General features: G+C 42.0%; 2 protein-coding genes across 3 annotated transcripts in view; one reads left to right on the plus strand and one right to left on the minus strand.

Moving 5' to 3' along the window:
- LOC306785618 (bone morphogenetic protein receptor type-1A-like) overlaps nucleotides 1–9,565 on the plus strand; it is a 32,635-nt gene extending 23,070 nt beyond the window's left edge. For both annotated transcript variants that reach the window (XM_079280054.1, XM_079280055.1), the window contains exons 4-13: nucleotides 3,491–3,653; nucleotides 3,796–3,898; nucleotides 4,033–4,132; nucleotides 4,221–4,308; nucleotides 4,473–4,608; nucleotides 4,885–5,077; nucleotides 5,361–5,658; nucleotides 5,747–5,922; nucleotides 6,926–7,056; nucleotides 7,595–9,565. In XM_079280054.1, coding sequence (XP_079136180.1) covers nucleotides 3,491–3,653; nucleotides 3,796–3,898; nucleotides 4,033–4,132; nucleotides 4,221–4,308; nucleotides 4,473–4,608; nucleotides 4,885–5,077; nucleotides 5,361–5,658; nucleotides 5,747–5,922; nucleotides 6,926–7,056; nucleotides 7,595–7,720 — 1,514 coding nt within the window. In that variant the 3' untranslated portion in view covers nucleotides 7,721–9,565. The remainder of the gene's footprint in view (nucleotides 1–3,490; nucleotides 3,654–3,795; nucleotides 3,899–4,032; nucleotides 4,133–4,220; nucleotides 4,309–4,472; nucleotides 4,609–4,884; nucleotides 5,078–5,360; nucleotides 5,659–5,746; nucleotides 5,923–6,925; nucleotides 7,057–7,594) is intronic.
- A 1,248-nt stretch (nucleotides 9,566–10,813) lies between these two features.
- rps27a (ribosomal protein S27a) lies at nucleotides 10,814–12,834 on the minus strand. The gene is made up of 6 exons (XM_079279637.1): nucleotides 12,791–12,834; nucleotides 12,614–12,678; nucleotides 12,178–12,232; nucleotides 11,415–11,500; nucleotides 11,185–11,316; nucleotides 10,814–11,008 (listed from the first exon to the last, which is right to left on the minus strand). Exons 2-6 carry the CDS (start codon nucleotides 12,659–12,661, stop codon nucleotides 10,859–10,861), a joined length of 471 nt encoding a protein of 156 aa, XP_079135763.1. The 5' UTR covers nucleotides 12,662–12,678; nucleotides 12,791–12,834; the 3' UTR covers nucleotides 10,814–10,858.
- Between the last annotated feature and the right edge of the window lie 253 nt (nucleotides 12,835–13,087).

The raw sequence follows: 13,087 nt of genomic DNA on the forward strand, positions 1-13,087 counted from the left end.
GAAGCATTGTGTGAATGCTTTGTACTCATCGCCTACAGAACAATTTAAACGGACCACTGACTGTTTCCTTCCTTACTCTCTTCAGACCCAACTTCTGTTTTTACAAAAACAACAATGGACCTGTGATGTTGGTCATTAAGTTACTTTTATTTCATTGTTCTCAGTCAGAAAACAGAAACACGCTCGGATCAATGCATGAAGAAGATGTGTGCTGTTACACTGTTCCCAGCTTCTGACGGTGACCGTCATCAGGACCGTTCAGCTTAAGCACCAGTTATGTTTCAGAGGAGGAACGAGTCAGCGGTGTGCTGCAGTGGAACTAAACAAGAAACACACAAACAGTTCTTTCTGTTTAGTGGATCGGAAATTGATTGTGAAGTGAATCCTGCAGGATATCGTTTTCACCCCCTCAGCCTCAGAGGCAGTTTGTCCCCGTTTCTCTTTCTCGTCTCGTACACTTGCTCCTCCTCCTCCTCCTCCTCCTCCCCCTCTGTGTCCAAGGTCAGAGGAGGCAGAGGGAGGAGACACCGATCATCCTCTCGGGGTTTCAGTGTGGTCGACAGCTGAGCTGTCCTCACTGTCCTCACTGTCCTCTTTCCTCTCTGTCCTCTTTCCTTTCTTTCCTTTATGTCCTTTCTTTCTTCTCTGTCCTCTCTTTCCTTTCTGTCCTCTCTGTCCTTATTTCCTCTCTGTCCTCTTGTCTTATTTGTCTCTGTTTGGACGAGCAGTAAAATCATTTACACCTTTTAACCTTAATTAATGTTTGAATTAAAAAATTGTTTTAAAAGGTGTCTGATACCAAAACGTTACTGTTTTCATATCTTACTTTAGTGTATATAGTATACATGTGGCTACAAAACGCCTTTTTATAGCCAAAGCTGTCAAATGTTAAATGTTGCATAAACACAAGCAGACTTACAAACACATTTCTTTAAGAAAACACTTGCAAGATTATAAATAATATTCACTACTTGACCGTTTTGACACGTTTTGTGGCCTGAAACAAGAGTCCAGTGATGTCTTATAAGAGGCCGGACATCCCAAAAACAGATAAAATCATCACACTTAAAACAACTAAATATCTCCGTCTGATCATATCATCCACAACCCAAACAGATAGTTTATATCGAGTTTAACGTGTCGCAGCTGCCACTCATTCAGCCCAAACAACAATAACACTCCTGTCCTCAGCCCCGCTGTGAAGTCACAGTGTTTACAGATCATTTGTTTGTTTTAGAAAGCATGCCGTACCAGACGGGTGGAGTTTATCACCTCGGGGTAGTTCGGAGTGAGTCTGGTACATTTCCAACACAGAGGAGATGATGACTTTCAGATACCGTTTAACTCCTCTCCTTCAGCCACACTTAAAAAAAACAAGCAACTGCGACGGGCCGGGTGGTAAAACAAGCGCTCTGTGGCCTGCTTTACCAGCAGCTCGGCCACATTCACTGAACTTTCACTGTGTTGTATTTGTACTTTTACTGAAGTAAAGGATCTGAATACTTCCTCCACCACAGTTTTGTTACCAAAGAGAGGGAACGGTTCATAGACTGAAGTACGGTATTTATATTCCCAAAGTGCTGTTTCTTGTTGTCTCCATCTTAATTATTCTTTTACCCTCTTTTATTTCCATTCGTTTACAGTGTCCATTGAGTTTGATCAAACCATCTTTATTTCTCTGCGTATTTGCAGTCGGTGAGTCATTGTTGACTCGCTCAGCGTCGTAAAGTTTCTCTGCAGGAGAGCAGAACAGATAGCGTTGCGTCTGCAGACCACACCGACCAAAACTGAGCAAATTCAGCAACTGGAACATAAAACGGCTGAAACAAACGCTCCCCAGTCTGCTGTCACCCACATTCCTAACTTCATACTTTCATCCATAAACCTGCTTAATTTCCAAGGGGATGTCTTTAACTGTTGTAAAGTCTAAAACCTAAAGATATTAATTATACAAACTTAAAGATGTGACGGAGAAAAACAGCAAATCTTTCAACTGAATTACATCTCTTGATTAACAAGAGAGGTGCCGATTCTTTTTCCTTCGATTGATTCATTCTTTCAGCTGTTTTAGTTTTATAAACGTTCATCCGCTTCCTATTAGCAGACAGTGAGTCACTGCTGACTAACTCACAGTCGTAACGTTTCTCTGCGTGACAGCTGAGCCGTTCACTTTGTGTCTGCGGACCTCACCGACGGCTACGACGCGGAACTGAGCGTCTGTGCTCACAGCTTCCTCTAGTTCGGTGTTTTAAGATGAGAGCGCATTCAGATCAGAGTGTTTCATCACTCTGCTGTAAATAAACAGTCGGCCTGAAACGACGCTGTGACTTTAAGAGTCTGATTACCCAGCGTGCTCTCTGCCAGACCTCAGTCTCCACTCTGGCTGCCGGTACAATTAAGCACACATGTGTATGGAGCAGCCATTTCCAGCCTCAGCACACCCACCATTCCCTTCACGTCTCCTTCCTCCTCGCTCCAGGCACGCATAACTTTATTTTGTTTTAGCCAATCAGAGCTGCCCTCAGCCCTAATGTGCCGACTCAGCTTAATAAGAGGAAGCTCATCAAAATCAGGCGTTTCTTCTTCTTCTGCTTTCTCACTCTTACGCCTGCGTTCCAGTCTGCAGAGTCACAGTCGATGTCTTCTGTGGTGGCAACAGAGAAAAGAGAGAGAGAGACGTGCAGACAGACGGGCAGCTCAAAGTGTAGCTGTGCAGGTAGTTCATGTCCAGACATGACAACATGCACGTCTGCACACCTCACTCTGTTTTTACTTTGAGCTTAGAGAGAGAGAGAGGAGAGACGTGAGGTTGATGCAAAATAAATACTAAGTAACGGAGAGATTAAAGGAGGACTGGAGATAAACAAAAGACCTTTAAGGTGGATTAAGTCTGTCTGACCTCTTTACATCTCTGGAATATTATCTCCTTAACCAAGTGTTTGCAGCCAATGGCCCCCTTTAAATGTGCTTACTGTGTGATTTTTAAACAGAAACTTAATTGTCGATATCTGCATCTTTAACAATATCCTGACATTTTACAGACGAACCAATTCATCTGAAAATATCGGCAGATGTTGAACATAATCGTTGTCCAACATGGAGGGTAATTGGTCTGTTAGTTGGGATCATAATCATCGTAACGTGTACAGCCAATGATTTCATATGCGTATAATAAAAGGAGAATAAAAATGCCTAAAATGTAAAGATTATAACGGGATTCAGTCACAGTTGTATAAATAGCCTGTGGTCCTTTTATGGTCCTCCTCCTGTGCTGATAGAGGAATGTTTCACCTCCTGCAGGAGTCACTCTGATAGGTCTGATCTCTCAGCTCTCCCCTCATGAGTCCTGTATTTAACACAGTTTAAATTGAGACCATCAAATGAGATATTGTATTGACTGAAGAATTATTGTCTTTCTTCATTTAAAACATTCAATAAAACTCTAAACCTGGTTCTGGTTCTGACTTCTTGTCCGTGTTTCTCCTTCCAGCTGCAGGTCAGAACCCGGACCACGTCCTGCAGGGGACGGGGGTGAAACCTGAGGCCCGGCGGCCCGGCGAGGACTCGACGATTGCTCCCGAGGACGCCGCCCGTTTCCTCAGCTGCTCGTGCTCCGGACACTGTCCCGAGGACGCCATCAACAGCACCTGCCAGTGAGTAGAGACGACATCTGACCAAGGGCCCCGAAAACATTCAGTCCAGCCTTGAAGGACGGTAGACTGACAGCCGATCAGCCACGGACGGTTAAAGTCATTGTTATTGATCCGTATGACTGATCTGTGATCTGATCCTCAGGACCAACGGTCAGTGTTTCGCCATCATCGAGGAGGACGAGCACGGGGAGGCCGTCCTCACCTCCGGCTGCATGAAGTATGAAGGATCACACTTCCAGTGCAAGGTACACACACATACACACACAATACCTTTAACACACACACACGCACACTTGTGTCACTGTGACAGTGTTCCTGTCAACTGTGAGACAGAAAACGATGTTTAATTGATCGATCGTGTGATCGTTGTGATCGACAGGACTCTCCCAACGCTCAGACCAGGAGGACGATCGAGTGCTGCGACACCGACTTCTGCAACAAAGACCTGCAGCCCACCCTCCCCCCTCAGCCTCCCCCCGGTAACATCCACACTCCCCCACAGCGGAGAGGTTCAGGTGTTCATCAGGCGATCGTAGAGTTAACCTCCAGTGTTTTTTTGTTTTCCAGACGGCAGCCCTCACTGGCTGGCCTTCCTCATCTCGATGGCGGTCTGCTGCTGCACTCTGATCTGTGTCACCGTGGTCTGTTACTACAGGTAGGACGTCATCCTCAGCACCTCGTATACCGAAAGATATCATCATGTTAAGACTTGTAGGCCATGTAACCTTTGAATGAAGGTGGTCTCTCAGGTAGAAGTGACTGTCGGTTGAAATAAACTGCCTGTTATTCTGTATTTACTGATATAACTCTGTGTGTCAGGTACAAGTGGCAGAGTGAGCGTCAGCGGTATCACAAGGATCTGGAGCAGGAGGTCTTCATCCCGGTTGGAGAGTCCCTCAAAGACCTCATCCACCAATCACAGAGCTCCGGCAGCGGCTCCGGGCTCCCCCTGCTGGTAGGAACACAGCACTGCACCTGGAGGACAATCACATTAATTACATAAACATGCACATTCAAAATTAAAGGAACAGTATTTACACGTTTATCCAAGTTTCCCCAGAATTTAGACTCTAAAGTTAAACGTGTACAATGCAACCAAAAATGTTACTTTTTCAATGCCATTTAACAAAGACTCTGTGTGTGTGTGTGTGTGTGTGTCTCTATCTCTCTCACTCACTCACTCACTCACTCTCACTCTCTCACTCTTCTTCTTCCTCTCTCGGCCTCTCAGGTGCAACGGACCATCGCCAAGCAGATCCAGATGGTGCGTCAGATCGGTAAGGGGCGGTACGGAGAGGTGTGGCTCGGCCGCTGGAGGGGAGAGAAGGTGGCCGTCAAAGTCTTCTTCACCCGAGAGGAAGCCAGCTGGTTCAGAGAGACGGAGATCTACCAGACGGTCCTGATGAGACACGAAAACATCCTCGGTACCGAATCACAGCCTCAATTATACTGAACACATTTATACTTCACTTTTACAACAGGTTCTTGAAAGGCAGTTCCACAGTTTTGGGACTTCTTTATCATAATTATTGGTACGTTTTAATGTTGGAGTGTAGAGGGAGAAACATATATTATGAGCTCTAGCTGAAGGTGTCAGGAGGAAAGTAAACATGGCGACAGTTCCTTGCATTTTTCTTTCCATATTTCATTATCAGTGAAGATCTGACCTGTCAATCATCTCTCTCTCTCCTTCTCTCCGTCCTGCAGGCTTCATCGCGGCCGACATCAAAGGCACCGGCGCCTTCACGCAGCTCTTCCTCATCACCGACTACCACGAGATCGGTTCTCTGTACGACTACCTGAAGCTGACCACGCTGGACACGCAGACCCTGCTGCGGCTGGCGTACTCCGCCGCCTGCGGCCTCTGTCACCTGCACACCGAGATCTACGGCACGCAGGGAAAGCCGGCCATCGCCCACCGAGACCTGAAGAGCAAGAACATCCTGATCAAGAAGAACGGCGCCTGCTGCATCGCCGACCTCGGCCTCGCCGTCAAGTTCAACAGGTAGACGGACGCGTTTCTGAGTCCACTGTACGGACTTCTGTGACCTCGGCATGTGACTGACGGCGCTCTCTCTTTGTCCTTTGCTCAGCGACACTAACGACGTGGACGTCCCCCTGAGCACCCGGGTCGGGACGAGGCGCTACATGGCCCCCGAGGTCCTGGACGAGAGCCTCAACAAGATGCACTTCCAGGCTTACATCATGGCCGACATGTACAGCTACGGCCTCGTCATCTGGGAGATGGCCAGACGCTGCGTCACCGGAGGTACACACACACACACATACACGCACACACACACTCTTGTGTTGTACTGGATTGCATTAGAATGTACAGGTTTTCCAAATGAAGTGGTTTGTCTGTATTTAATTTTGTTAACGAGGAATTCAAATTATTTTGAGTCTGTTCTTAATTAAAAATAGTCCATCAACAGAAATGTAACTAACTTTAAATTGTTTCAGTCATTTTCAAGCAAAAAAGCCAAAAGTTTTCTGGTTTCAGCTTCTCAGGTGTCCTGATTTGCTTTTTTTTCATTGAATATTCGAAGGTTTTGGACTTGAAGTCCGACAAAACGAGTTAAAAGAACTCTTAATATTTTACAGATTGGATGATTAGTTGAGAACAGGCATCTATCGATCATTTTCATTATTAATTTAATCTTTGAAATATTGAACGATGACTTTTTGTTTTTAGATTCAGAAGCTGAATTATCAGAATAGTTGCCAATTCGTCTTTCGTAAACAAATAGTTTCTGTTCCGAGTGAGAAAATAATCGTCAGTCGTCAATCGAGGGAATCATCATTGGCTTCATCCTTAATTTAATATCAGAACCCATTTCTGTCATTTTCTGCAAGTGCAGATGTTCTTTGGTTTGATGCTCGGCTGTGATTGGTCAGTGAAAACATTCAAAGCTTTAATCTTGTTGAGTTAAAGTCGGCTGCTTCCTGTCTAATGAAATCAGCACAGAGCAGAACTACAGTTAGTTTCTTTATTAAATGAAGAGGCTCCACCTGCTGGTGAAAATACGGTACTGCATACAGTTCAGAGGATCTTCCATCTTTACCAAAATAGTATTAAAACATTAGTGGGAAAAACATTTGAATACATTTTTAAATTGAAATTTTATAGACCAAACAATTAAATGATTAATCAACAAAGTATTTGGCATGTTAATAGACAATATCTTTGTTCTAATATACTCTCTAAACTTTACCTTTTTCTGAACAGACGTGATCCAGATGTGTGTAATGAAATGTATTTCTTGTCTCAGGTATTGCGGAGGACTACCAGCTGCCGTACTACGAGATGGTTCCTTCTGACCCGTCGTATGAAGACATGCTGGAGGTGGTTTGCGTGAAAGGACTCCGGCCGACAGTGTCCAACCGCTGGAACAGTGATGAGGTGAGACTTCAACAGTCCAAAACCCAAAAAATATTACATTTGTTGTGACATAAAACAGAAAGATAATTTTAAATATCATGTTAAAACTTTCAACAGCTTAAGGAGATTTATTTAAAAAGTTTGTTTTGTGCAACAAATACTCCAAAATCTGTCATATATGATGATAGAAAGCATCAAATTTGGACATTTTTGTCTGTGAAATGTCAGGGAAAAATGGTATAACTTCCAACAGCCCAAAGATTCATTTTACTGAGATATAAAACGGAGAAAAACATTTTGTCATTTGTTTTTCTAGAAAATGACTGAAATTGAAACTGCTGAAACATAAGATTATCCTTTATTATTATATTATTATGTATTGGTAGTAGTATTATTACAGCAGCAAAGGGGAGATTGAAACAACAAAAGGCCTCAGTAAAAAAACTAAAGTATAATAAATAAGTAATCAAATAGAAAATGTATCATTAAAATGGTAAAACTACAAAAACATGTTTTCCTAACGCTCTGTGTGTGTTTCCTTCCTTCCTTCCTTCCTTAGTGCCTTCGGGCCATGCTGAAGCTGATGTCAGAGTGCTGGGCTCCTAACCCCGCCTCCCGCCTCACCATCCTCCGAGTGAAGAAGACGCTCTCCAAGATGGTGGAGTCCCAGGACATCAAGATCTGACCGCCCTCGTCCTCTTCTTCCTCCTCTTCGTCCCACCTGTACACACTCGACCTGCTCAGGCTCAGTGCAGCCCCTCTTCATCAGGAGGAGGAGAAGTTGGGAGATAACAATAATGGACCCATTTCAGGGCTGAACTGTGCGTCTCCTCCTTCTCCTTCCTCCATCTTCAGTCTGTCTGGAAACAAACATGGAGTCCTTCCTCCTCCTCTTCCTCATCTCTCTGCCGGGTTTGACGCTTTCTGTGAAAGCCAAACGAGGCGATAAAGATAATTTTGATGGAGGGAAGAGAAGGAGAGCTCTCGATGCTCGTTGCGAATGAACACAGATTTATTTTTTTTTTTTTTTTAAAGGACCCTCGTCACCTTCCTCCACTTCTGTTTCAAAATGCTAAAAAAAAGCAGATTTTTTTGTTGTTACTTTCAGGACTGAGTTCTCCTGCCATATTGAAATATATCTCCACTCTAAAAAGTAGAGTTAATTATAAAAAAAGGTACGATTATAACATGTGAATTTTAACGTGTAAATAAATGTTGTCATTAGATGCCGTGCCTCCTCACGAGAGGATTTAAAACACAACAGAAGACTGTGCTGCAGTGGTGATGACGTCCAGCCGACTCCAGGAGACGATGAGTCACCACAGAGACGTCTACCGTCCTGTCTGTCTGTCTGTCCGTCTGTCTGTAGGTTTGATCAGTTATGAAGAGGTTGAGCTGCTCCGCTGTCACAAAGAAACCTGATTGGTTGAGTTAAACCTCAGTGGGTGGAGGCTAAAGGACCAATAGAGAGGTCCCTTAAATGGACAAACGTGTGTAATTCATGGCACAATTCAAACATGATCAAAGATTTCTGTCTCTAACAGTTTACTACCATACATATTTTTTCTGAAATAATGTCCCATGGTGGTCCACCGGAACAAGAACTGCAGAAATATCAAAGTAAATACGTCCTTTTTGCTCCGCTTTAGCTCGTTCTGACTCCCTAAAAACCTCTGGATCAACGCCCACATCTCTTAATTTGCTGTTTTTAACATTTCAGGCTACTAAGTAAAAGGAAAGATGAAGTCTAAAAATGAAGTCTCGGACGTTAAAACTTCAAAACATTTTTAAATATGGTTTTAAAAAAAAGTACGTGACTATTTATAAATAAAAGAAAACCAGTTGCTCTTGAAATTGTTGCTATAATAACTTTGGCTCCTCCCACTCAGGTTTCACTCTTCAATCTGATTTATTTCAATAATTAAAAGCATTACTTCAGTTGCAGTTTGGGACTTTCTCACTAATAATATTTGGGAAACTAGTCCAGAATGTTTAGCCTAGCTTAGCACAAAGACTGGAAGCGGGGGGAAGCTATTAGCTTAGCACCATAAAGTGCTCTAAATGTTTTTGGATTGATGCGTTTAATCTGGTTTTTGAACAAGTTTAGAAACAAATATACAAAATGTAACATTTTAGTAGCAGTTAGCACTTGAGCTAGGCTAGCAGATCCCCCATGCTGACAGTATTTGTGCTAAACTAGGCTAAATGCACCCTGGGCCTATCTCTGTACTGGAATGTGTCCAGACCTGAAATGTTGAACTGTTCCTTTATTCTCCTCAGCGGTCGGATGATGTGCACGTGTGCGTGAATGAAGCTAACCGATCATACATTTGAGAGCAGTGGCTTTCGTGTTTTTCTCTGTAATAAATATGCAGGACAACGTATATAGGAATAATCTCTAATATGTAAATCTGTAATGTTTTGCTGTTTTGTACAGCATCTGGCCTTGTGAGTTTACCAAGGAAATGATAAACTCTGTATACAGTCTGTCCAATGTAACGATTTTTAAGTAAATAACCTTATTTTAGTACACAAACGCCTCTTTCACCTGTGGTTTGTTTTTTGACTCATGGAAGCTTGTTTCTGACAGGAAGAGAGATTCAAATATGGTATGACATATGGAATTGTTACAAAACAGACCATCTTTATTTATTTTCAAAGCAATTTGTAATGAAACTGAAAATAACCAGATGGTCAAGCTTTGATTAACAATTTCCCAAAATATACATATTGTAAGTATGTTTGGCAAAACAACCTAGCTTTGTTTTGATAAGATGCCAGGAAAAGACAAATTGACTGGGAAAAGTATGTTTGGCAAAACAACCTAGCTTTGTTTTGATAAGATGCCAGGAAAAGACAAATTGACTGGGAAGTCAAAGTTAAGATGTGACTTAAATTATTTTAAAATGTCAATTTGTAAAGACTGAGAAAATCTAAACTGATAAATCACTTTTTTTTTACTTTAAAAATGATTTAGATTCCTCAACATTTCCTTATCTGGAGCGGAATGTTGACAAGACAGAAATGATCAGGAGTTATTTGTCATACCTGAAACAGTTAAAACCAGGAATGTGGAACATTTTGTTTTTACTTTTGTTCTGCAGGTTTTTTTTCCAGACCTTTGAACACTGAACAGCTCCACCTGCTGGACAGAAGCTGCTGCTACAACTTACAAACATAAGAACAAGGTGGGAAAGTCCGAAAGGACACAAATCATTTACCTATAATCAGCAATGAGTGAGGAATGTCAATTTTATTTCCTTGCGCCCAAGATTGTCTTTAAATGCCGTAATCATCCTCAGTCATGTTTGAACTCCAGACGTGCAACAACTGTATAACTGAGGTGAGCAGGTCGTCCACTAAACTTAGGTTTAAATTCGGTCTGATGCAGCATCAGTGCAAACAGGTAAATGAGGTTACGTGTCAGGTTAATGCTTTATGAATAGACCCAGTATTAAGGTTTTTAAACATCATCTTGAACATTAAGTCCTCTGTATATGATCTTTCCAGATGTAACCAAATTTGATATTTTTTATGAAATAAAAAAGGCAAAACAAAACCTAATTTCCTGAAGTCCAATGCCAAAATATTCAGTTTAGTCTCTGAAAAGAGGCTGCACAGCTTCTCGCTGGAAATTTGTAGTTTTTGCTCTAATCTAAGACTGCAAAATTATTTTAAGTTGATACTTATGGTATTTCTGGGAATAGATTCCAGGTTAGAAATGTATAGTCATGGCTGTAAAGACGATAGGATGGAAAAGCTTCAGTGAAAACTGAGAGATGTGTCAAAACATTTGAGTCTTTATTTTATTATTAACACCAGTCTACTTCTCCTCGGGCTTGTTGAAGCAGTAGGTGAGGCAGCACTTTCCACAGTAGTGACGGTCGAAGTGGCTCGCCATGAAAACACCGGCACCGCACTCGTCAGCGGGACACTCGCGCCTCAGGCGGTGGATTTTACCGTTCTCGTCAACCTGGAGGAGAAACAAACGAAAAACACTTTAGTTCAGAAAGAATAAACTTAGTAAAACGTTGTTTTCAAAGATCGAACTCAGTATTTCAGATGTTGCTTCCTCACTTGATCAAAACAGATGACGTAGTTTAACCTGAATGACATTACACACTATTTAAATAATGTAATATTTTGTACCTTGTAGTACTTTAGCACCGCGAGCTTGACCTTCTTCCTCTTGTGCTTGTTCTTCTTGGGGGTGGTGTAAGACTTCTTCTTCCTCTTCTTAGCACCACCACGCAGCCTCAACACCAAGTGAAGAGTGGACTCCTGAAGACAAGAGAAGTTAGCTTGTTGGTCTTTCAAAAACAATTTTTCATAAGAGATAAAAACATATATTTTAGGTCCGATCTGGACTTTTGTCTCACCTTCTGGATGTTGTAGTCGGACAGCGTGCGTCCGTCCTCCAGCTGCTTTCCAGCGAAGATCAACCTCTGCTGATCAGGAGGGATTCCTGCAGACAAGAAAACAGAACACACTGATAGTCCGACTCTGACAGATGTGTATTTAAATATTAAAACCAATGTAGCGCCAGAAAAATTAGATTTACATCCAATTATTTCAAAACTCCTGGCTGAGCTTAACACCTCAAATTTGACTGTTTCAGGTAAAAACTGATCCACGGAAATACTTAAGTTATGCAGCACAGCATGTTTAATGTTCACCTTAATAACAAACATACATATACATACATATATATACATACATACATACATACATATACTTTGCTTGATTCTACAATTAGACATCAGATATTTGAAAATCTCTTGTTCTGACATTTGTTAATTTCTAGTTATTTAATTTATAACAAATTACAGCTCAGGAGCAAGACTGTTCAAACACACACATCCGTATTTTCATTTCTAGTGGAGCCCTCAACGTTTCAAAAGCCAAATATATCTCAGCTCAACATGTAGCTTCAGTGAGTTGCACAACAAACAAAACAATGTATGTAAATAGATGTACATAAATGTCCCCTGTGGTAGTACAAGTGCCACACATGCGTAGTAAAGTTGCACTTTAGTTACATTCCACCGCTGGTTTCCTGCCTACAGTAACTCAGCAGTGAGTAATCTGCCACCAAAGCAATAACGTCACATATGACAAAAATAAATAGTTAAAGTAACTCACCCTCTTTGTCCTGGATCTTGGCCTTGACATTTTCGATAGTATCTGAAGGTTCAACCTGTGAACGAGTAAAGAGACATGTCAGTCATGACACCTTCTTCCAGTCAATACTGACATCACATTTGGGGTATAAGGCCCAAAACTTTTCCCATCAATATATATGTTAAAAAGTGGAAATACGGTGATTTTAAGTCTGCTTCAGCCACACGTGTTTACGGTGCTATGCGTAACTGCTAGCTTAGCCACTTCGCTTAAATTATAAGCTACGACAGTGAACACCATCCACTCTAGCGGTGTTTGAATACGTTTAAGCACCGTAGCAGCTGCTTTAAGTACTACTGGGGTTAATTATAGGTGTAAATATTCGCATATTTGACAATCAAGTAAATAAAACTTGAGGTAACTGCAGCCATTGAACGCCACATCCCGGCTCGCTCACCTCGAGGGTTATGGTCTTCCCCGTGAGGGTTTTGACGAAAATCTGCATCCTGGCGTTCAACCCACCTACACGGAAAAACACACAATACTTATGAGGTGTTGCTGCTGCAAAGAAATGCTCGTTAAAATCGTTATTTTGTGGTAATCATTCGGTTTTACACACGGAGCACGATCTTACCACAGGCTCACTCCTAATGGCGGATCATGAGAAGAGGGCTTCCGAAAGCCAGCGACGGGGTTTTCTCCCCGAGTTTGCACGGGGTGGGTAGCCTGTCAACAATGCCTGATCGAAATTATCAACACATTCTTTTTTTTTTGTGACCTTTTTGTCAAACGTATCGGTAATAACGTTGGTCTAAACATGTATATGACCGCGCATAATTTGTATCTAATTAAAAAGGAAACTGAAATATATATAAAAAAAACATAATTCCCCAGGTACACTTTCACTGTAACCATAACAACGCGGTAGACG

This window comes from Melanostigma gelatinosum, assembly GCF_949748355.1.
Source record: "Melanostigma gelatinosum genome assembly, chromosome: 12".
Lineage (NCBI taxonomy): Eukaryota > Metazoa > Chordata > Actinopteri > Perciformes > Zoarcidae > Melanostigma > Melanostigma gelatinosum.

Bases quoted from the DNA above. Each gene is read 5' to 3' on its own strand.
- rps27a (XM_079279637.1), bottom strand. From the start codon at position 12,661: ATGCAGATTTTCGTCAAAACCCTCACGGGGAAGACCATAACCCTCGAG. The intron at 12,233-12,613 runs GTGAGCGAGCCG...ACTCGTTCACAG, and splicing joins GGAAGACCATAACCCTCGAG to GTTGAACCTTCAGATACTAT. The intron at 11,009-11,184 runs GTACAAAATATT...TTTCTCCTCCAG, and splicing joins CGGTGCTAAAGTACTACAAG to GTTGACGAGAACGGTAAAAT.